This window comes from Microchirus variegatus (genome assembly GCF_963457635.1).
Source record: "Microchirus variegatus genome assembly, chromosome: 21".
In the NCBI taxonomy this organism is placed as follows: domain Eukaryota; kingdom Metazoa; phylum Chordata; class Actinopteri; order Pleuronectiformes; family Soleidae; genus Microchirus; species Microchirus variegatus.
Window position 1 is genome coordinate 10,539,685 of NC_139822.1, and position 24,352 is coordinate 10,564,036.

At 46.8% G+C, this 24,352-nt stretch overlaps 4 protein-coding genes across 4 annotated transcripts in view; 2 read left to right on the forward strand and 2 right to left on the reverse strand.

Moving 5' to 3' along the window:
* LOC310942595 (PEX5-related protein-like) overlaps positions 1 to 3,166 on the forward strand; it is a gene marked incomplete at its 3' end in the record, with an annotated part of 8,880 nt that extends 5,714 nt beyond the window's left edge. Inside the window, exons 9-14 of the mRNA XM_083908006.1 lie at positions 80 to 223; positions 326 to 396; positions 1,032 to 1,244; positions 1,324 to 1,489; positions 1,773 to 1,930; positions 2,956 to 3,166. Of these exons, the coding sequence (XP_083764132.1) occupies positions 80 to 223; positions 326 to 396; positions 1,032 to 1,244; positions 1,324 to 1,489; positions 1,773 to 1,930; positions 2,956 to 3,166 (963 nt within the window). The remainder of the gene's footprint in view (positions 1 to 79; positions 224 to 325; positions 397 to 1,031; positions 1,245 to 1,323; positions 1,490 to 1,772; positions 1,931 to 2,955) is intronic.
* Positions 3,167 to 7,170: 4,004 nt separating this feature from the next.
* LOC310942596 (erythroferrone) lies at positions 7,171 to 9,290 on the forward strand (the record flags this gene model as incomplete). The annotated part of the gene is made up of 8 exons (XM_083908007.1): positions 7,171 to 7,341; positions 7,485 to 7,604; positions 7,698 to 7,830; positions 8,029 to 8,150; positions 8,217 to 8,328; positions 8,411 to 8,492; positions 8,761 to 8,839; positions 9,166 to 9,290. The coding sequence occupies 8 exons, from the start codon at positions 7,171 to 7,173 to the stop codon at positions 9,262 to 9,264; spliced, it is 918 nt and encodes a 305-aa protein (XP_083764133.1). The 3' UTR covers positions 9,265 to 9,290.
* Positions 9,291 to 10,031: 741 nt separating this feature from the next.
* On the reverse strand, positions 10,032 to 15,089 carry cyp7b1 (cytochrome P450, family 7, subfamily B, polypeptide 1). Its single transcript, XM_083908008.1, has 6 exons — positions 15,004 to 15,089; positions 13,480 to 13,616; positions 12,796 to 13,407; positions 12,402 to 12,605; positions 11,731 to 11,909; positions 10,032 to 10,616 (listed from the first exon to the last, which is right to left on the reverse strand). Exons 1-6 carry the CDS (start codon positions 15,075 to 15,077, stop codon positions 10,302 to 10,304), a joined length of 1,521 nt encoding a protein of 506 aa, XP_083764134.1. The 5' UTR covers positions 15,078 to 15,089; the 3' UTR covers positions 10,032 to 10,301.
* Positions 15,090 to 17,844: 2,755 nt separating this feature from the next.
* On the reverse strand, positions 17,845 to 23,312 carry puf60a (poly-U binding splicing factor a; the record flags this gene model as incomplete). The annotated part of the gene is made up of 10 exons (XM_083907741.1): positions 17,845 to 18,205; positions 19,035 to 19,252; positions 19,319 to 19,403; positions 20,138 to 20,301; positions 21,653 to 21,866; positions 22,212 to 22,304; positions 22,414 to 22,575; positions 22,716 to 22,766; positions 22,903 to 22,989; positions 23,232 to 23,312. 10 exons carry the CDS (start codon positions 23,310 to 23,312, stop codon positions 17,906 to 17,908), a joined length of 1,455 nt encoding a protein of 484 aa, XP_083763867.1. The 3' UTR covers positions 17,845 to 17,905.
* Between the last annotated feature and the right edge of the window lie 1,040 nt (positions 23,313 to 24,352).

The following is a 24,352-nucleotide window of genomic DNA, read 5'->3' on the forward strand; positions in this document are numbered from 1 at the left end:
TGTGACGTCGTCATTGAACATCTGTTCACTCATGTCCGACCAACAGAGAGTTGACCCCTGTGACCTCTGACCTCTGCAGGTGTACCACTTTAACCCTGATAACCCGTACAGGGAGTGGCCTAACGCCTTCGCTGAAGGTCAGGAGAAATCACGAGAAGGAGATCTGACCTCTGCTGTTCTGATGCTGGAGGCGGCCATTTTACAAGACCCTCAGGACCATGAGGTCACTCACACACACACACTGAGACACACACACACAGAGACACACACAGACACACACACAGACACACACACACTCACACACACACTGTCTTCATGTCTTTAGGCCTGGCAGCTTCTGGGAAAAACTCTGGCAGAGAACGAGAACGAGCAGGCGGCCATTGTGTCTCTGCAGAGGTGAGACACACCTGTCTGTCTCACCTGTCTGTCTCTGTCTCACCTGTCTCCGTCTCACCTGTCTGTCTCACCTGTCTCTGTCTCACCTGTCTCTGTCTCACCTGTCTCCGTCTCACCTGTCTGTCTCACCTGTCTCTGTCTCACCTGTCTCCGTCTCACCTGTCTGTCTCACCTGTCTCTGTCTCACCTGTCTCTGTCTCACCTGTCTGTCTCACCTGTCTGTCTCACCTGTCTCTGTCTCACCTGTCTCTGTCTCACCTGTCTGTCTCACCTGTCTCTGTCTCACCTGTCTGTCTCACCTGTCTCTGTCTCACCTGTCTGTCTCACCTGTCTCTGTCTCACCTGTCTGTCTCACCTGTCTCTGTCTCACCTGTCTGTCTCACCTGTCTGTCTCACCTGTCTGTCTCACCTGTCTCTGTCTCACCTGTCTGTCTCACCTGTCTCTGTCTCACCTGTCTCTGTCTCACCTGTCTGTCTCACCTGTCTCTGTCTCACCTGTCTGTCTCACCTGTCTCTGTCTCACCTGTCTGTCTTACCTGTCTCTGTCTCACCTGTCTGTCTCACCTGTCTGTCTCACCTGTCTGTTTCACCTGTCTGTCTCTGTCTCACCTGTCTCTGTCTCACCTGTCTCACAGGTGTGTGGAGCTCCACCCCCACAGCCTCGACGCCCTGATGGCGCTGGCCGTGAGCTTCACTAACGTGGGTCTCCAGCAGGAGGCGTGTGACTCACTGCGGCGCTGGATCAGTCACAACCCGCGCTACAAACACCTGGTCCTGGTCCACAGGAGTCCACTACAGGGTTCCCCAGCCACACCACGCAGGGGCCCCCACACCCTCACACCGACCAGGTACAGACGTTACCATGGAGACAATGCTCATATCAGTCCAGGTTCATGTGTGTGTGTGTGTGTGTGTGTGTGTGTTCAGGGCGGAGCTCCAGGACTTGCTCCTCCTCTTTCAGGAAGCGTCTCAGGAGAACATGGACTCTGTGGATCCAGAACTTCAGACTGGACTCGGTGTTCTGTTCAACCTCAGCTCGGACTTTAATAAAGCTGTGTCAGCGTTTACTGAGGCTCTGAGTGTGAGACCAGAGGTAACAAAACACACACACACACACACACACACACACATGCTCACACACACGCTCACACACACACACACACACGCTAAGCACACTCACACACACGCTAAGCACACTCTGAGTGTGAGACCAGAGGTAACACAACACACACACACACAACACACAACACACACACTCTGAGTGTGAGACCAGAGGTAACACAACACACACACACACTCTGAGTCTGATGACATCATCACAATCACAGGTGTGGTCTGATGACATCATCATGGTCACCTGACCTCTGTCTCTTCAGGACTACCTGCTGTGGAACCGTCTTGGAGCGACGTTAGCTAACGGGAACCGTAGCGAGGAGGCGGTGGAGGCGTATACCAGAGCTCTGGAGCTGCAGCCTGGATTCATCAGGTCCAGATACAACCTGGGAATCAGCTGCATCAACCTGGGAGCTCACAGGTAACCAGGTGACGTCATGTGACCACACACACCTGGGTCACACAGGTGACATGTGACCACACCCACCTGGGTCACACGGGTGACATGTGACCACACACACCTGGGTCACACAGGTGACATGTGACCACACCCACCTGGGTCACACGGGTGACATGTGACCACACCCACCTGGGTCACACGGGTGACATGTGACCACACACACCTGGGTCACACGGGTGACATGTGACCACACACACCTGGGTCACACGGGTGACATGTGACCACACCCACCTGGGTCACACGGGTGACATGTGACCACACCCACCTGGGTCACTCAGGTGACATGTGACCACACCCACCTGGGTCACACGGGTGACATGTGACCACACACACCTGAGTCACACAGGTAACATGTGACCTGATCTTCATCCACCAACCAACCACATGCACTGTTTAACACCAGACCTTTGTGTTTATCTGCTGCTCCTGGTCTTGGTTCCTTCCCTGGTCCTGGTCCTGGTCCTGCTCCTGCTCCTGCTCCTGCTCCTGCTCCTGCTCCTGCTCCTGCTCCTGCTCCTGCTCCTGCTCCTGCTCCTGCTCCTGCTCCTGCTCCTGCTCCTGCTCCTGGTTCTTGTTCTGGTTCTGGTATTTGTCTTTGTCCTTGTTCTGGTCTCTCCCCTTGTCCTGTTCCTGGTTCTGGTCTATTTCCTTGTGCTTGTCTTGGTCTTGGTCCTTGTCTTTGTCCTTGTGTTGGTCCTGTCCGTTCCTGGTTCTTGTTCTGGTTCTGTTCTGGTATTTGTCCTTGTCCTGGTTATGGTCCTTGTCCTTGTTCCGGCCCTGGTCCCAATCCTGATCCCGGTCTCGGTCCTTGTCTTGGCCTCGGTTTTGGTCCTTGTCCTTGTCTTTGTCCTTGTATTGGTCCCGGTCCCGGTCCCGGTCCTGGTCTTGGTCCTGGTCCTGGTCCTGGTCCTTGTCTTTGTCCTTGTATTGGTCCTGTCCCGGTTCTGGTCTTGGTCCTGGTCCTGGTCCTGGTCTTTGTCCTGCAGGGAGGCGGTCAGTAACTTCCTGACAGCTCTGAACCAGCAGAGGCGGAGTCAGAGGCGGAGTCAGCGCTGCAGTCACCAGCAGATGTCGGCTAACATCTGGGCCGCTCTGCGCGTCGCCGTCTCCATGATGGACCGACCCGAGCTGTTCCAGGCCGCTAACACCGGGGACCTGGACCTGCTGATGCGGGTCTTCAACGTGGGCGACGTGTGACAGTGGGCGGGACTGGGCGGGAGTGGGCGGGGCCACAGCAGGTGGAGGTGAAGAGCACAAACCCTTTAACGACGTCACTCGTAACTTTAAAGCCATAAACGTTCACAGCACCTTTAGCCACGCCCACCAGTGATGTCATAGTGTATGACACACCTGCAGCACAAACCACTTCCTGTTGTTTGGACCATGTCAACAGAATTATTTCACAATTAAAGTCCAGAAAGTGTACTGATGACTTTTATTGTGAAAGGGTTGAGTTTTGTGGGAAAATAAAGCAATATTCACGTCAGTATTTGGTTGTAATGTACACCATCACCACTAGGTGTCACCAAACCCTCAAACCACTGAAGCTGCTACTTATGTTCATCATCACCTGCAGACAGGAAGCTGACCTGCAGACAGGAAGCTCCCCTGCACTGATTTACCAAAAGGTGTCAATGTTTTGCCTCCTGCAGGTGAAGAGGGGAACAGCACCTCAGTCAAGTTTTGTGGTTTTATTTTGAAAGTTTTGTTTTATTTGAAAGTCTGTTTGTTATTATGGAAGTCGTATTTTGAAAGACTTTGGTTTTATTTTGAAAGTTTCATTTTATTTTGATTTTATTTTCCTAAATGTTCATTTATTGTGAAGGTCTGTTGTTTTTAAAGGTCAGTTATTTTATTTTTTAGGTCTGTGTGTTTGAGTTTAATGGTCTGTGGTTTTATTTTGACGGTGTTTCCGTGTCCTGTTTCCTGTCATTATATATATATACATATATGTGTATAAAAGCACAATTTATCATCTGTATGAAAATTATCAATGAATGTATTGATCTCAGATTATTGATCTGATATTTTCAGGTTTGAACACAAAGTATCAAAACATATAAACTATATTTTACAACATATAAACATGTTCAATGTACAGAACATGTATATCATATACTGTAGAACATATAGAACATAAACATGTAACATAGAAGGTAAACATGTAACATACAGAACATTAACATGTAACAGAACACGTAACATACGGATCATAAACATGTAACTGAACATAAACATGTAACATTATAGAAATTAAAAATGTAACATACAGAACATCAACATGTAACATATATATAACACGTAATACACAGAACATGTAACATATAGAACATAAACATGTAACATATAGAACATGTAACATATCGAACACAAACATGTAACAGAACATAAACATGTAACATACAGAACATAAACATGTAACAGAACATAAACATATATATCATACTGTAGAACATAAACATGTAACAGCACATAAACATGTAACATATAGAACATAAACATGTAACATACAGAACATAAACATGTAACAGAACATAAACATATATCATACTGTAGAACATAAACATGTAACATATAGAACATAAACATGTAACAGCACATACACACGTAACAGAACACACAAGATATACTGTAGAACATAAACATGTAACATATAGAACATAAACATGTAACAGAACACACACATATATATCATACTGTAGAACATAAACATGTAACAGAACACACACACATATATCATACTCTAGAACAGGGGTCACCAACCTTTTTGAGTCAGAGAGCTACCTTAAGGGTAAAAAATAATATGGAGGGCTACCATATAATATTTTTTTGTTTGTTTACCATTTAAATGATTAATATTATGCATTCAACTGCATACACATTCCTTCCAGTGCTTACTCCTAACGATTACCAGTTTTAATAAACAATATCAAAGATATTTTACTGACAGATCATACGGATACATGCAAGTGAGGTGAAGTGAAGTGAGCCCGCGGGCACCGTATTGGCTGCCCGCGGGCTACCAGGTGCCCGCGGGCACCACGTTGGTGACCCCTGCTCTAGAACATAAACATGTAACAGAACACACACACATATACTCTAGAACATAAGGAAAATGAGTGACATGTAGAACAAATAGATTGTGATTAAATCCATACGTTACATTCTGATTGACTTGGCTCTGTTTTCTGTCAAATAAACACATTCTTTGTTGTCTGTGGGTTCCCTGTTCTCTGTGGGTTCCCTGTTCTCAGAGGGTTCCCTGTTCTCAGAATGTTCCCTGTTCTCAGAGGGTTCCCTGTTCTCTGTGGGTTCCCTGTTCTCAGAGGGCTCCCTGTTCTCAGAATGTTCCCTGTTCTCTGTGGGTTCCCTGTTCTCCGAGGGTTCCCTGTTCTCTGTGGGTTCCCTGTTCTCAGAATGTTCCCTGTTCTCTGAGGGTTCCCTGTTCTCTGTGGGTTCCCTGTTCTCAGAGGGTTCTCTGTTCTCTGTGGGTTCCCTGTTCTCAGAGGGCTCCCTGTTCTCAGAATGTTCCCAGTTCTCTGTGGGTTCCCTGTTCTCCGAGGGTTCCCTGTTCTCTGTGGGTTCCCTGTTCTCTGTGGGTTCCCTGTTCTCTGAGGGTTCCCTGTTCTCAGAATGTTCCCTGTTCTCAGAGGGTTCCCTGTTCTCTGTGGGTTCCCTGTTCTCAGAGGGTTCCCTGTTCTCTGTGGGTTCCCTGTTCTCCGAGGGTTCCCTGTTCTCAGAATGTTCCCTGTTCTCAGAGGGTTCCCTGTTCTCTGAGGGTTCCCTGTTCTCAGAATGTTCCCTGTTCTCCGAGGGTTTCCTGTTCTCCGAGGGTTCCCTGTTCTCTGAGGGTTCCCTGTTCTCTGTGGGTTCCCTGTTCTCAGAGGGTTCCCTGTTCTCTGTGGGTTCCCTGTTCTCAGAGGGTTCCCGGTTCTCAGAATGTTCCCTGTTCTCAGAGGGTTCCCTGTTCTCAGAATGTTTCCTGTTCTCTGTGGGTTCCCTGTTCTCAGAATGTTCCCTGTTCTCAGAGGGTTCCCTGTTCACTGAGGGTTCCCTGTTCTCAGAATCTTCCCTGTTCTCCGAGGGTTCCCTGTTCTCCCTGGTGTTTATTGCTGATGAACTGATGAATATTTCATCATGTTACAAACTGACGAGTCATTACATCATCTGTGTCGTTGCATCATGTGATGACATCATCACTTTCATCATCGTTCATTGTCGTTTGTTCATCAGTGATTAGTTTATCTGAACTCAGCAGAAACACACACACACACACACACACATACACGTGTGTGTGTATGTATGTGTTTGTGTGTCTGTGTGTGTGGATGTGTGTGTGTATGTGTGTGTGTGTGCGTGTGTGTATGTGTGTGCGTGTGTGTATGTGTGTGTGTATGTGTGTGTGTGTGTGTGCGTGTGTGTGTGTGTGTATGTGTGTGTGTGCGTGTGTGCATGTGCGTGTGTGTGTGTGTGTGTGTATGTGCGTGTGTGTGTGTGTGTGTATCAGATTCACAGGAAACAGTTTCATCACAAACTTTCATCATCCTGTCAGAAGGCCACGCCCACCTTATCAGACAGGGTGTGTGTGTGTGTGTGTGTAAAAAGGACATGATGGTAAAGAAGATAAAACATACACAGACAGACACACACACACACACAGACACAGACACTGTGGAGACATTATTAAAGACCTGAAGACAGACAGAGTGACAGAGGGGGAGGAGCCTGAGGGACAGGGGGAGGGGCTAGAGAGGAGCATAAAACACACACACACACACACACTGAGGAGAGAGAGAGAGTTGGAAAAAGAGGAGGAGCCAAGAAACAAAGCAGCTACAGAGAGAGAGAGAGAGAGTTTCCTCTGAGTCACTGAAGACAGAGAGAGAGAGACAGACGAGGACAGAGAGAGAGAGAGACAGACGAGGACAGAGAGAGAGAGACAGACGAGGACAGAGAGACAGACAAGGACAGAGAGAGAGAGACAGACGAGGACAGAGAGAGAGAGACAGACGAGGACAGAGAGACAGACGAGGACAGACAGACAGACGAGGACGAGGGACTTTTTAAAATCGTACCTTTTCAAACTCGGCTGCTGTGGTGGCGCAGACCTGCACAGGTGCATCATGGGAAAGTCTTAGCTCCACAGAGACACACCTGAACGTCTCCTTCGTCCACATCCACCTGAGCCACGCCCACTCATTATGACGGACAGGTGTTCACAGAGAAGACGCTCTGTGGGCGGAGCCAGAGAGCTGATGATGATGATGATGATGATGATGATGATGATGATGATGATGATGATGATGATGTCAGTGAGCGCCGAGGACATGGACACAGAAGACAGCGAGGACATCCTGGACGAGGACGAGACTGTAAGAAAAAACAACACTCACTCACTAACTGACACCAAAGTCTGCTGCTCCTCTGCTGTGGACCTCAGGTTGTTGTCGGCAGCAGGGGGCGCTCACAGTGTGTCAGTTACCTGTTGACTCATCAAACACCTTCCGTCCTCCAGGAGGCGCTGTCCTCTGAGCTGTCCAGAGTGTCTCCTCTGAGCTCCTGGTTGATCTTCAGGAGAAACTCCAACAGAGGAGACAACAGTAGGAGGAGCCGAGGGTCCAGGAGGACGTCCAAGGTCAGAGACACCTCCTCCACACAGACACAAGGAGGCGCCAGAGGTCACATGATAACAGCTGCCACATCTGTCAATCTCTATCAATCACTGCAGCATGGACCTCCAGGGCCTCCAGGACCTCAGGGGCCTCCAGGACCTCAGGGGCCTCCAGGACCTCAGGGGCCCCCGACCCCCCTCCTACCCCAACAGCAGGAGCTGATCCAGGAGCTGCAGCTAAAACTGAGAGGTGACCAATAACTGACCAATAACTGACCAAAAACTGACCAATCACTGACCATTAACTGACCAATAACTGACCAATAACTGACCAAAAACTGACCAATCACTGACCATTAACTGACCAATCACTGACCATTAACTGACCAATAACTGACCAATCACTGACCAGGTCACACAATTAAATCCTTTAACCCCGCCCCCTCAGACCTGGCAGGAGTGTGTGCACCATGTGATCGTCCTCGAGTCTCCGCCTCCTTCCTCAGTCGCCTCCAGCAGCCAATCAGCATCCCACGCCGCAGCCTGTTGGAGCTGCAGCCATTCATCCAGGTAACACACACACACTGACGCACACACACACACACACACACACACCATGACCTTTGACCTGTGCAGCCCTCAGATTCTGGGCGGAGCCTGCAGAGGGGGCGGAGCTTCAACAGCAGCAGCGGTCGTTTCACAGCGTCTGTGTCTGGGTTTTACCAACTGACGACCAGCCTCCTGATAGGTGAGAGTCAGAGAGTCAGCAGCCAATCAGAGCACTGCTGCAGTCACATGACCCACTCTAACTGTGTGTGTGTGTGTGTCAGAGTCAGCTGATCGGCTGCAGGTTCGTCTCAGAGACAACGTCAGAGCTGCAATCTGCATCGAGTCACTGTGTCAGAATAATCTGTGAGTTCATCATCAACACAACCTGAGATTAACCTGAGATTAACCTGAGTTTAACCTGATATTATCCTGGGTTTAACCTGAGTTTAACCTGAGATTAACCTGAGTTTAACCTGAGATTAACCTGAGATTATCCTGACTTTAACCTGAGATTAAGCTGACATTAACCTGACTTTAACCTGAGATTAAAATGACATTAACCTGACTTTAACCTGATATTAAGCTGACATTATCCTGACTTTTACCTGAGATTAACCCAGTGTCTCTGTAGCTCTGTAGAGTCAGTAGTGGGCGTGGCTACAGGAGGCGGGACCTTCAGCATCTTATTAACAGGAACTTTGTATCTTCAGGTAAAACAAACGTTTCTATGTTAATGTGTGTGTGTGTTATAATATGTGTGTGTGTTATAATGTGTGTGTATGTTATAATGTGTGTGTGTGTTATAATGTGTGTGTTATAATGTGTGTGTGTGTTATAATGTGTGTGTGTTTTAATGTGTGTGTTATATTGCGTGTGTGTTATAATGTGTGTGTGTGTTTTAATGTGTGTGTGTTATATTGTGTGTGTGTTATAATGTGTGTGTGTGTTATAATGTGTGTGTGTGTTTTAATGTGTGTGTGTTATATTGTGTGTGTGTTATAATGTGTGTGTTATAATGTGTGTGTGTGTGTTACAGAGTGAAGAGTACGTCTCAGTGTTTGTGGATAACTCCAGTGGTTCGTCCATCAGTGTCCTCAAGGACTCTGTGTTCTCTGGGATTCTGCTGGGAGTGTGACACACACACACACACACACACACACACACAGAGGACGGTCAGTTGTGGTGCAGAGGTCAAAGGTCGTGTGGACATCAGAGGAACTACAGACTGACTCATGACTCAGCAGTTTCACTGATGATGTCATTACGTGTGTGTGTCGTATATTTATTCTGTCATGTGATGAATTATAATAAACATTCTGTTGTCTTTAGCCGTTACCTTCTTTAGCTTCTCACACTCACACACACACTCTCAGGAGGTCAGTCGTCTTAAACTTAAACCTGAAGTTCAAGAGATAAACTAAATTAAACCTAGTTTAGTTAGTAAAAATGTTCATATATTAACTCAGTAAGTCACCTTCATGAGGAGCATTTTCTCTTCCTCTCCAGAAAATAAACAAACAACAAATAAACAAACAATAAATAAATAACAAACAGACAAATAAACAACAAGTAAATAAACAAACGACAAACAAATAAGCATACAACAAATAAACAAACAATAAAGAAATAACAAACAGACAAATAAACAACAAGTAAATAAACAAGCAAACAACAAATAAACAAACAGCAAACAAAAAATAAACAACAAATAAACAAACAGCAAACAAAAAATAAACAACAAATAAACAAACAGCAAACAAAAACTAAACCACAAATAAACAAACAACAAACAAGTTTCCTGTTGATTTTTAATAAAAATCAGTCAGTGGAACACTAGATATGACTGTACGTGCTTATGCTAGGCTTACACTTATGCTAAGCTAAGTTTAAAACATATTTGACAGAAATGAAAAACAAAGATTAGGATTAAATTCATTAAAAGATTGTTAAAAACACAAATTATCTGTTATCAAAATAGATCACACACACATCACTGAGGTGGGCGTGGCCTGTATTTGATGATGACATAAGTGGTGGGCGTGGCCTGTCCCTGGTGGGCGTGGCCTATATTTGACGATGACATCGGTGGTGGGCGTGGCCTGTATTTGATGATGACATCCGTGGTGGGCGTGACCTGGTCCAGGTGGGCGTGTCCTGTATTTGATGATGACATCAGTGGTGGGTGTGGCCTGGCCCCGGTGGGCGTGGCCTGTATTTGAAGATGACATCAGTGGTGGGCGGCAGCGTGCCCAGTCCGGCCCTGCTGGTGTCCAGAGTGGGCGTGGCCTGTGTGTGGTCCATGGAGAGGTCAAAGTTCATGATCAGCAGACAGAGCAGCAGCTTCATCACGTACGTGGCCATGTACTGACCAGGACACCTGGACGAGCCGTAACCAAAGGGCAACAGGAAGTGCTTCAGCTTCTGTCCGTCTTTGTAGAAGTCCGTCTTCTTTTTACCGTCTGTGACGAAGCGGTCGAACTTGTACGTCTGACACAAACAACGACGACAACAACAACAACAACAACGTGACCTCACTTCCTGTGGTTTTTAAAGATGCTGCTGAGAAACATCTCTACGTCACGTGGTCTTTATCTTCACTTTGAGACAGACTCTTACCCACTCTCCCACACCAAAGTCCACAGAGAACATCATCATTCAGCTTTACTCCAGTGACACCAAGTGACCACACGAGGCAGCAGAGGACTTTGGTGTGAGAGAGTGAGTAAAAGTCTGACAGTGAGATAAAGACGTGATCACATGGAATCGGACTTTATATATATATGTGTATATTTATATAGATATACATATATATGTGTATATAGATAAACATATATATGAACATATTTATATAGAGATACATATATATGTGTATATATAGATATACATATATGTGTATATATAGATATACATATATATATGTGTATCTATATATATATAGATATACATATATGTGTATATAGATATACACATATATATGTATATATTTATATAGATATACATATATATGTATATATTTATATAGATATACATATATATGTGTATATCTATATAGATATACATATATGTGTATATAGATATACATATATGTGTGTATATATATATATATAGATATACATATATATGTATATATTTATATAGATATACATATATATGTATATATTTATATAGATATACATATATATATATATACACATATGTGTATATATATATAGATAAACATATATATGTGTATATACATATACATATATGTGTATATTTATATACACATATATATGTATATCTATATACACATATATATGTATATCTATATATGTATCTATATATACATATATAGTCATGTTTACGTCATGTTTACGTCATGTTTACGTGCCGCGTCACCAGAGTCCAGGCACCAGTTAGCTCCTTTAGCTCCTTTAGCTCCTTTAGCGGCTGTTAGCGATACCCTACAGTTAACTAAGCTGGAGCAGTTTGTTTATTAAAGTAAAAGGGCAGTGTGTTCTGTGTGTGTGTGTGTGTGTGTGTGTGTCTGTTTTTAAAGGTTAGCGTTAACTTCAGAGACTCGCTTTAACGATCGATTGATCAGTGATCAGTGATTGATTACCTCAGGATCAGGGTAAACCTCAGGGTCCATGTGCAGAGTCTGAGGGAACATGGCAACCATGTCTCCTCTCCTGACCCTAAACCAGCGACGCTCGTCCAGCTGAAGTCTGCAGTCTTCAGAGGACACACGGAGAGTGATGGAGGACGAGGACACACGGAGACTCTCAGAGACACTGCTGTCTGTGGAGGCGGAGCCACACTGTGTTAGTGTCTGTGTGGAGGGTAGGGTTAGTGTCTGTGTGGAGGCGGAGCCACACTGTGTTAGTGACTGTGGAGGCGGAGCCACACTGTGTTAGTGACTGTGGAGGCGGAGCCACACTGTGTTAGTGACTGTGGAGGCGGAGCCACACTGTGTTAGTGTCTGTGTGGAGGCGGAGCCACACTGTGTTAGTGACTGTGGAGGTGGAGCCACACTGTGTTAGTGACTGTGTGCGTGTGCGAGTGTGTGTGTGTGTGCGCGTGTGTTAGTGTGTGTGTGTGTGTGCTTAGTGTGTGTGTGTGTGAGCGTGTGTGGGGGTGTGTGTGCGTGTGTGTGTGTGTGTGTGTGTGAGCGTGTGTGTGTGTGTGCGTGTTAGTGTGTGTGTATGTGTTAGTGTGTGCGTGTTAGTGTGTGTGTGTGTGTGTGTGTGTGTTAGTGTGTGTTTGCGTGTGTGTGTGTGTGTGTGAGCGTACCCACACAGACCAGTCTGTCCAGCTGGTCTCTGGTCAGTCTCAGGTCAGTTTCTGGTCTGTAGTCGTCACTCAGACCCAGGACGTCACAGATCTCCTCACGAACGGTCGCCATCGCCGTCGGGTCGCTCATCACGCCGTACAGGTTCCAGAAGACGGCGGGGACGGTGTTAGCCACCGACGCCCACAGCATGGCAAAGTGATGAGCTGAGGACAAACACAAGAGGGCGCTGTTCACATCCACAGACGCCTAGACAAGACGAGCTAACGTGGCTAACCTGAGCGCGACGTCCGACACAATCAAAGCTAACAATGATGGAGCGTAGAAAACAGAGCAAACACGTTCAGCTGTATTTGAGCAGAAGCAGCTGGGGATTGTGGGTAACGTAGTCCTGACCTGCTTTATCCGCCTCCTTCATGGCGTCACAGGCGTCGAACAGCTCCGCTCGACTCTGCGTGAATCGCATGGCGTTGGTCCACGTCTTCATCCTCTGCGGCAGGAAGTGCTGATGGAACTTGTCGCGGATGGCCTTGGTTTTTCCCAGCAGCCTCGGCGGCACGCCGGCCACCAGCAGCGGGAACACGGCGTCAAACTTGTGGAAGTCGTGTCTCAGAGCCTGGAGGTCGCCGCGGTAACCGGCGCCCGGCGGCTTCCCGAACATGGCGAGGGCGATGCTTTCAAACATGATGGAGTCGCAGAACTCGTATAAGTGGGAGGTCCTCCAGCTGCCCGCCCCCGCAGGCCCCGCCCCCATGTGGTCCTGCCGCAGCACCTGCATCAGGTTGACGTTCACGGCCTCTAACGTGGCGTCCAGGTTCCCTCCCTTCAGTAACTGGAAGCCGCGCTGAATCTCGTCCTCCAGGCCAGGAACGCCGCAGTGCGACAGCGGCGTGTAGCCGAACGCAAACGAGGAAATCTGGTCGGAGAATTGGTGGAAATCCAGCTGAGCGTCTTGTTTGATGATGTAAGGAAACAGCAAAGGGTTCATGACGAAGGTGATGTAGCGACCTGTAGGGGGAGCACAACCAAAGAGTCAGCGCGGCGTATTTGGACAGGAGGGGGCGGAGCTTAAGGACTCACCGGCGAGATGCACCGTGAACACGTCGCCGTGTTTTCTATAATTCTCTTCCAGAAACTTCCGGGAATCTGCTCGATATTCCAGAGCTTTTCCCAAGTACGGGATCCAGCTGTCAATCAACGGCGGCTCGTCGGCTCGCCTGTGAAACACATGAGACGAAACCACGCCCCCTGTGATCTGACCACACCCACACTGAAACACACACGTGAGACGAAACCACGCCCCCTGTGATCTGACCACACCCACACTGAAACACACACGTGAGACGAAACCACGCCCCCTGTGATCTGACCACACCCACACTAAACACATGTGATATAAAACCACGCCCCCTATAATCTGACAACACCCACACACACGAATGAGATTAGACCACGCCCCCGTGTTCTGACCACACACAAACGAGATGAAACCACGCCCCTGTGTTCTGACCACACCCACACACGAGATGAAACCACGCCCCCGTGTTCTGACCATACCAACTGAAGCACACATGGGACGAAGCCGCGCCCCCTGTGATCTGACCACGCCCTCCCTGTAGCTCACATGGGATGAAACCACGCCTACACTGAAACACATGTCAATGATGGACATGAAAATAATAATTTATTAATATATTAAATATATTAATATAATAAAATTATATTATTCATAATATTATTATTATTAATATTATTATTTATAATTATATTTTATTAATTAATAATAATATTATTCATAATGCTATTATGAATAATATTAATAAATTAATTAATAAGTTAATAATAACATTAATAATAATCACATGTTTTTGTGTATAATTGTATTTGTATGATGTTGTTGTGTAACTGGTTTCGTTGTGTTTCCATTGTTGTGATGAATATTTGTTCTATTTCATTTTTAATTAAAATATTGTTATTATTATTATTATTATAATATGTGTGTGTGTTATATAACAGGTCTCTGTGGACAGACCATAATAATACATCACTGTTAACTGAACCTGCTGCTCTCACGCTGTCATTCAAGCTGTGTGTGTGTGTGTGTGTGTGTGTGTAATATGAAGAGTGTGTGTGTCTCTTTGTGTGTATGAGTCTCTTTGTGTGTGTGTGTGTCTCTTTGTGTGTGTGTGTGTGTAATGTGAAGACTGTGTGTGTGTGTCTGTGTGATGTGAAGACAGTGTGTGTGTGTGTGTAATGTGAAGACTGTGTGTGTGTGTCTGTGTGATGTGAAGACAGTGTGTGTGATGTGAAGACTGTGTGTGTGTGTGTGTGTGTGATGTGAAGACTGTGTGTGTGTGTGTTGAAACAGTCAAACGTCTCGCGCTGTCTCCCTTTGATCTAAAGTTGTTTCTATCTTCCTTGTTGTTCTTTAAAGAACAAAAGCGCGGTAAAAAACAATCACAACAATAATAACGTCGTCATTCGTGTTTTCATCCTTTTACTAAAGTACAAACCGGAAGTGACGCAGCTGAACTTTAACCCGCTGAGTCACAGCAGCGGACGTGTTTGAGGTCGCTGTGTGTGTATGGGGGGGGTCAGACTCACCTGGTCCTGGTCCTGGTCCGGATCAGCAGGAGGGCGAGCGCGAGCACCAGCACGAGCACGAGCAGAGCAGACATCTTTGACTTTGAGTCCGCTGCACGCGCCCGAACTCCGTCTATATATACGCGGAGGACACGCCCACTGCTCATTAATATTCATGAGCTCCGTTTGCTAAACACTGAGATAAAGTTCACACACACTGAATGAGATTGTGAATGAGTGAGTGAGTGTGAATAAGTGAGTGTGTGAATGAGTGAGTGTGTGAATGAGTGAGTGAGTGTGTGAGTGAATGAGTGAGTGTGAGTGTGTAAGTGAATGAGTGAGTGTGTGAATGAGCGAGTGTGAGTGAATGAGTGAGTGTGAGTGAATGAGTGAGTGAATGTGAGTGAGTGTGTGAATGAGTGAGTGAGTGTGTGAATGAGTGAGTGAGTGAGTGAATGAGTGAGTGTGAGGTCGAGTGAACAGGTGTGGTGGGCGGAGCTAAGAGCACAGAAGGTCATTAAAGGTCACATCACTTTTATTTTCATCATCATTGAAACAGTTCTTTAACACTGTGACATCATCAGTTAGACTCCGCCCACACGTGGTCCTCTCATTGGTCCAACAGTTAAAATGGGGCGTTTCCACCTGAACTGTCCTGGGAGCTGATTGGACGATGAGCGTGTACCAACAAACTGGACAAACTGGCTGTGCAAAGGAAGTGACCGTACGCACAGGAAGTGACCGTAAGCACAGGAAGTGACCGTACGCACAGGAAGTGACCGTACGCACAGGAAGTGACCGCGCTCACAGGAAGTGACAGTACGCACAGGAAGTGACAGTACGCACAGGAAGTGACCGCGCTCACAGGAAGTGACCGTACCAACAGGAAGTGACTGCGTCGTCGTCTGCGACAAACTTAGCGATGTCTTTAACAGCAGAAGACGAGTCCGCGGCGTTCGTCAACATTCTCTCCGACGTCCAAACCAGAGCGTCCCATTTCCTGTTTTCAAAATAAAGTTGTATGGAAGGTGAAAACGGTTCAGTTCTCTGTCAAAATAAAGTGAAACATTAACGACAGCGTTTGTCGTCCTTGACATTTACAGAATGATTGTTATGAACAGTGCACACGCGTCCAGGGTCAAAGGTCAAAGGTCACTTCAGCAACAACAAAAACACTGGTGGATGATTGAGGACGTGGACTTAACCTTTGACCCCTTTATCTCATGAACTTCACATGAAGATGTTTACTGTGGAGTTGACGAACACAGACGCCATCTTTGACCATGATGATGATGATGATGATGATGATGAGACTCAGCCTGATGAAGAAAGAAGAAGAAATGATGAACGCGTCACAAAAACACAATCGTTCCACAACATGTTGCTGCACGTGACCTTTGACCCGGGAATAACAGAAGAATTTATGCTGAGTCAGATTATAACACAAACACGAATTAATACGTCAGATAAACTGTCTACACACTGATTCTTCATCATCATCATCATCATCGTCATCATCACAGTCTATTAACGCACAAACGACAGCAGGGGGCGCTCACAACCGGGTTTCTGCAGCAGCTCTTTTAAAGGGACACTGTGTAGTATTTATGGGTTTATATGACACAAAATCTACTTTTTCACCCTGAACAAAAATCTGTTAAAAATATTTGCAAATCTCTTAAGGAATAATTTTAAAAAATTTATGAAAATCATTAAATTATTCGTTTGCCCTGATGCACTTTGACAGCCGACTTAAAAAAAAACAAAAAACATTTTTTATCCCGGAATGACTTGAGATTTACCATCATAATAGTCGGTATCGCCCTGAACAAGGATCCGTTGAAAATATACGCATACCTCTTAAGTTAAAATATATAAATTAAAGTTGTAAATAAGTGAGGCCGAATCGTGTGTTCGGGTGTTTCCGGACACTTACCGTCAGCAGCGGCTGGTGTCGTCCTTCAGTCCGCCTCTCAGGCGCTGTGTTCCGGCTCGGAGCAGCAGTGACAGCCGCTGGGTCACGGAGGGATGCTGATGCTAATGCTAATGCTAATGCTAATGCTAAGCGCCCGCCGGCACCGAGCTCTCCAAGTAGGTCTAACTCAGACTCATGTCTTCCGCTTTGCTGTTTGACCTTCACAATAAAAGTCTGTCGTTGATCTGAGTGACGTCAGAGGAAACAACGTGTTTATGTTAATGAGCATTAGTGCGACTTTGATGTTTATTAATATAAAAGTGAAATAATTAAGTGTCAAGATCTTCATCATCACCTTCATCATCACCATCATCACTATCATCATCGTCATCACCATCATCATCATCGTCATCTTCACTATCATCATCATCATCATCTTCACTATCATCACCATCATCATCAACATCATCATCTTCATCATCATCATCATCATCTTCACTATCATCACCATCATCATCATCATCATCATCAACATCACTATCATCATCATCATCATCTTCACCATCATCATCATCACCATCATCATCATCATCATCTTCACTATCATCACCATCATCATCTTCATCACCATCATCATCATCACCATCATCACCATTATCTTCATCATCATCTTCATCTTCCTCAGCTGACCTCTGTGTGACCTCTGCAGATTTTCATGTGAATGAATAAAAAACTCTTTCATTTTAAAACAAAGACAAAATAATTTTTTCATTTCTGTTTTTTTTTGTAAACAAAGAGAAAAAAAGTTGTATTTACATGTTTTGGTGTTTCACCTGAACGCACCATCGACCTCTGACCTCTTTCACATGACATCATTCACGTAAACACAGTGATGTCACCTGTCTGAACTGTACACCTGAGGTCAGAGGTCATCACAGTAACGTGGCTCCGCCTCCTTCCTTAGTTTGACCTGAATAAATAAAAAGTGTCCAAACATCACGTGTGATTCTACGCCGACAGGTCGCTGTTCTCAAAGCGCTGCTGATCGTAAACCTCCGCCGACACTTTACGTCCGGCGAACCAGCGGCGGTGGAGCGCCCGGACGGCTCGGTCCATCTCAGCCGCCGCCGCAAACTCCACGAAGATCTTGACGATGACGTGGGCGTCGTCCTCCTCGCTCTGACGCTCCTGGTAAACGACCACTCGTCGCACATCACCAAACCTCCCACACTCCTCTGTGACCTCGGCCTCAAGGTCGTCATCCATGTCCTCAGCACCCACCATGTTCCTCAGGACCATCACCCTGGACTGGAAGACAACAAGAGACCAGGGTCCAGACCAGGGTCAGGACCAGAGTCAGGACCAGAGTCAGGACCAGAGTCAGGACCAGGGTCAAGACCAGGGTCAAGACCAGGGTCAAAACCAGGGTCAAGACCAGGGTCAAGACCAGAGTCAAAACCAGGGTCTAAGACCAGAGTCAAGACCAGGGTCAAGACCAGGGTCAAGACCAGGGTCAAGACCAGAGTCAAGACCAGGGTCAAGACCAGAGTCAAGACCAGGGTCAAAACCAGGGTCAAGACCAGGGTCAAGACCAGGGTCAAGACCAGGGTCAAGACCAGGGTCAAGACCAGGGTCAAAACCAGTCAAGACCAGAGTCCAGACCAGGGTCAAGATCAGGGTCAAGACCAGAGTCCAGACCAGAGTCCGGACCAGAGTCCAGACCAGGGTCCAGACCAGAGTCAAGACCAGGGTCCAGACCAGAGTCAAGACCAGAGTCCAGACCACAGTCAAGACCAGAGTCAAGACCAGAGTCCAGACCAGAGTCAGGACCAGGGTCAAGACCAGAGTCAAGACCAGAGTCCAGACCAGAGTCCAGACCAGAGTCAAGACCAGAGTCAAGACCAGAGTCCAGACCAGAGTCCAGACCAGAGTCAAGACCAGAGTCAAGACCAGAGTCAAGACCAGAGTCAAGACCAGTCAAGACCAGAGCCAAGAAAAGGGTCAGTCAGTTTTTTCCAATATGGTGAAGCCTTAGTGGGCAGGGCTTGTATGTGAGGGTTGTGTGTTTGGCTGGTGAGTGGGCGGGGCTTGTACGTGAGGGTTGTGTGTTTGGCTGGTGAGTGGGCGGGGCTTGTACCTCCTGCTTGCGGTGTCGGGCGCTGCTGCCACTGATGCTCAGGTGTTCCTGCTCAATGAGCGGCTCTACGGCGCCCTCCAGCTGCACTTCCTGCTGAAGCTCCTCCTCCTCCGTCCTTTTCAAATCACAACCAAAGGCCACAGCTGGGTTGGGAGGCGTGGCCAGCACCGGGTTCACCAGAGCCACCTGAGGCAGGCCGGCTGGAGTGGGCGTCGCCCCTGAAACAGACAAGTGGTCAGAGGGGGCGGAGCCTGGACTGTGACTGACCAACCACATGTTCTCACCTGTGATGACACCTGGAGCCTGGGCGGCCATGACAGTATGCGGGAGTCCAGCCAGAACTCCGAGCACCGAGGCCCCCACGGGGTCCTGAACACACCACAGTACACATACATATATATATATATATATATATACATATATATTATATATGTATAATACACATTAATGTAGGGTAAATAGAGTACTGATTAAATACTCTCCAGAGTCACTAACACTCAGCACAATTCAGTTCTTAGTCCTAAACTTAACCAGTTCCTCAGAAATTAGTTTCTGTCTCATTAGGACCAGGTTTTAGTCTCCGTGAGGACGAATGGTCAGGAGGATCAGGAGGATCAGGAGGTTCAGGAGGTTCAGGAGGTTCAGGAGGTTCAGAAGGTTCAGGAGGATCTGGAGGTTCAGGAGGTTCAGGAGGATCAGGAGGATCAGAAGGTTCAGGAGGATCAGGAGGTTCAGGAGGATCAGGAGGATCAGGAGGTTCAGAAGGTTCAGGAGGATCTGGAGGTTCAGGAGGATCAGGAGGTTCAGGAGGTTCAGGAGGTTCAGGAGGATCAGGAGGACCAGGAGGATCAGGAGGTTCAGGAGGTTCAGGGTTGGAGGTGACCTCACTTTGTCTGCACCAACATGTGTCCATGAGCGTAGTCTTGTGGTAACTGTGCTCCATCACTATCATGTCCCAGGAAAGACCTTATTCTGGACTGGTCACCTCTGACCTCTGACCTCTGACCCCTGACAGCTTCATCACACTGGAGAAGGAGATCATCTCTGGGTGTGACCTTTGACCCTCTGAGACACTCTCAATCAGGCTTCACTCACTGATTTACCTGAGCGCTGATTTTAGTTGAAGGTGTTGTGAGTCCTACAGGGGGCGCTGTGAGGAGAGGAATGGGAGGAGTCACGGCCTTCCCCACCCTGAGATACTGACCTCCAAGGTCAAACAAGTTCATGGAGGCGACGGCGTCCTGAGACGACTGAGGCCGTTCATACTCTGAGAACACAAGAAAACAGCTGAGTCATCATGAGTGTGAACATGAGTCAGCAGCTTCATCATGAGTCAGCAGGTCATGTTAATCTCACATGACTTCCCTGTGACTTTCCTGTGGAGGTCACGTGACTTCCTGTGGTCAAATGACTTCCTGCCGTCACGTGACTTCCTGTCGTCACATGACTTCCTGCGGTCAAATTACTTCCTGCCGTCACGTGACTTCCTGTCGTCAAATGACTTCCTGCGGTCAAATGACTTCCTGCCGTCACGTGACTTCCTGTCGTCACATGACTCCCTGCGGTCAAATTACTTCCTGCCGTCACGTGACTTCCTGTCGTCAAATGACTTCCTGCGGTCAAATGACTTCCTGCCGTCACATGACTTCCCGTCGTCACATGACGTCACATGACTTCCTGTCGTCACATGACGTCACATGACTTCCTGTGGTCGAGTGACTTCCTGACGTCACATGACTTCCTGACGTCACATGACTTCCTGACGTCACATGACTTCCTGTCGTCACATGACTTCCTGACGTCACATGACTTCCTGACGTCACATAACATCCTGTGGTCACATAACTTCCTGTGGTCACATAACTTCCTGACGTCACATGACTTCCTGACGTCACATGACTTCCTGTCGTCACATGACTTCCTGTCGTCACATGACTTCCTGACGTCACATGACTTCCTGTCGTCACATGACTTCCTGACATCACATGACTTCCTGTCGTCACATGACTTCCTGACGTCACATAACATCCTGTGGTCACATAACTTCCTGTGGTCACATAACTTCCTGACGTCACATGACTTCCTGACGTCACATGACTTCCTGTCGTCACATGACTTCCTGTCGTCACATGACTTCCTGACGTCACATGACTTCCTGTCGTCACATGACTTCCTGACGTCACATGACTTCCTGTCGTCACATGACTTCCTGACGTCACATAACATCCTGTGGTCACATGACTTCCTATGGTCACATGACTTCCTGACGTCACATGACTTCCTGACGTCACATGACTTCCTGACGTCACATGACTTCCTGACGTCACATGACTTCCTGTCGTCACATAACTTCCTGTCGTCACATGACTCCCTGACGTCACATGACTTCCTGTCGTCACATGACTTCCTGACGTCACATAACATCCTGTGGTCACATAACTTCCTGTGGTCACATAACTTCCTGACGTCACATGACTTCCTGACGTCACATGACTTCCTGTCGTCACATGACTTCCTGTTGTCACATGACTTCCTTACGTCACATAACTTCCTGTGGTCACATAACTTCCTGTGGTCACATAACTTCCTGTGGTCACATGACTTCCTGTCTCACTCACCGATGAAGCCGTAGCCTCGATGTCGTCCAGTCCTTTGATCTAAAGCTAACTCACAGGACTTGATTGTTCCAAACGCCTCAAAAACGCTCTTGATGTCGTCGTCTGACAGATCGACGTGAAGAGACGACACATAGATTCTGTTGAAGGCTCGAGCTTCTTCTGCAAGCTGCTCTATGATTGGCTGAGCCTGACCAATGTTACTGGGCCTGCCCACCTACAGACACAGAGACACTGTCAGTGCTGATGTACTGGTCTGTACTGGTCTGTAGTGGTCTGTGCTGGTCTGTACTGGTCTGTACTGGTCTGCAGTGGTCTGTACTGGTCTGTGCTGGTCTGTAGTGGTCTGTAGTGGTCTGTACTGGTCTGTACTGGTCTGCAGTGGTCTGTACTGGTCTGTGCTGGTCTGTACTGGTATATACTGGTCTGCAGTGGTCTGTACTGGTCTGTAGTGGTCTGTAGTGGTCTGTAGTGGTCTGTACTGGTCTGTACTGGTCTGTACTGGTCTGCAGTGGTCTGTACTGGTCTGTGCTGGTCTGTAGTGGTCTGTAGTGGTCTGTACCTTGATGTTTCTCCCTCCGAGGACGATAGAGTTCATCTGTTCCAGAGCGAGTTGAGCAGCTTCAGGGAGTTCATATTCAACGAAGGCAAAACCCTGAAAAGACACAACACACACACACATGAACACACACACACACACATGAACACACACACACACACAGGAACACACACACACACACACACACACACACACACACACACACCTTGTGTTTCATAGTGACTGAGTCAAAGGACATATCAATGCTTCTGATTGGTCCAAAGGGAGCGAATGCTTGTCTGATAGTTTCTTCTCCGAGCTCATAATAGATGGAGCCGACGTAAACTCTACACATGATGGCTAGAGCTCTCTGACGCTGTGCTGCCACCTACACACAAACACACACACACACACACACACACACACACACACACACACACACACACACACACACACACACACACACACACCCGGTCAAAGGTCACAGGTCACAGGTCAAAGGTTAAAGCTGCATAAACAAACACTCACCGACTGCAGTGGAGACAGAGCGTCTCCAAGACCCATGGACAAGGACGCCATCTGAGACAGAGAGGACAGAGTTAGTTAAACCTGAGTTAAACCTGAGTCTAAAGCCAGAGTTAAACCAGAGTTAAACCAGAGTTAAACCAGAGTTAAACCAGAGTTAAACCTGAGTTAAACCGGGGCTCAGTCTTACCTGCAGGCTGTTGAGCTGCTGCTGTTGAGCTAGCGTCTGTTTGACCAGGACGCTCCTGATGCTCTGCTCCATCGCGTACTTCTTAGCCTAAAGACAGGAAACAGCCAATCACAGCTCAGAGTAGACCCAGGTTAGGCCCCGCCCACACAATCTGCTGACCAATCGTTAATCAGCCACAGTTGTCAATCATCAATAACTGATCAAAGCAAACAAATCAACAGCATTGACACAGGAGGGCGTGGCTTAAGACCTATAATTATGCAGCCAGCCACCAGGGGGCGACGCGTCGTTATTTGGGTCAGATTTCATGTGAACTGAGCATCAGTGACCTTCTGCAGCGCCTCCTGCTGGCCGGGGGTGAGTGGTGGCAGGCCTAGCTTAGTGGTGGTGGTGCTCTGTCCATTCTCCATGATGAGAGTCGACACAACCTGTGAACGATACAAACGCACCCTGTGAACGAAACAAACGCACCCTGTGAACGACACAAACGCACCCTGTGAACTAAACAACCGCACCCAGTGAACGAAACAAACGCACCCTGTGAACAACACAAACGCACCCTGTGAACTAAACAACCGCACCCAGTGAACGAAACAAACGCACCCAGTGAACGAAACAAACGCACCCATGTTAACAGCGATGTTAGCATTGATGTTAGCAGCGCTGTTAGCAGCTATGTTAGCATTGATGTTAGCATTGATGTTAGCAGCGATGTTAGCAGAGGTAAAAACAATAAAAATCATGATTTCTAATCTTGTCTCCATTATATTTTCTATTCATTTTGAAACTTTTGATGAATAAAGTCTTAAATAAAGACTTTTAATTAAAAACACTAACATTTGAACAGTAGTGTATAAACATACAGTATATGATTATATCTTTATATAGATATACACACACACAGATACATATATATGTATGTGTATATGTAGTAGTAAAAATCACTTGGTGAGATTATGTATAATCCTAATTTCACACATACGGTTTTATTTTAGCTCCTCCCCTCATATCGACGAGCTTTGATCAGCTGATCACTTTGATCGATGCTTAGCATTAGCTTAACACATTAGCTTAGCACGTTAGCACAGCACGCGCACAGCTGCTGTCTTAGATCTTACCGCAGAAACCGTCACCGCCATCAGCTGATTCTTCTCGATACTAATCAATAATCGAATGTTTTGGACGTTTGAGTCTCTGTGAGCAGCGGAAACAGCGTCACCGCCTACGTCACTTCCTCTGGGAGCAGGTTTCAAAGTAAAAGACCCGCGTCGTTACTTTGGGACTGGATACATACTCACCAAGTACACACAAGTACACACAAGTACACACAGAATAATATCATTTATATAATATTATAATATTAAACAGGTTCATTTGACGTTTTGTTGTAATATTTCTGCTGTGAATATTGAGTTTATATTTGTAATATTTGTAAATCATATTCCAGGGT

Excerpts from the sequence above, each read along its gene's own strand:
- cyp7b1 (XM_083908008.1), bottom strand. The coding sequence starts at position 15,077 with ATGTCTGCTCTGCTCGTGCTCGTGCTGGTGCTCGCGCTCGCCCTCCTG. Across the intron at positions 12,606-12,795 it reads GAAGGAGGCGGATAAAGCAG|CTCATCACTTTGCCATGCTG; the intron begins GTCAGGACTACG and ends GTTTGTCCTCAG. Across the intron at positions 11,910-12,401 it reads GGACAGACTGGTCTGTGTGG|ACAGCAGTGTCTCTGAGAGT; the intron begins GTACGCTCACAC and ends CCGCCTCCACAG.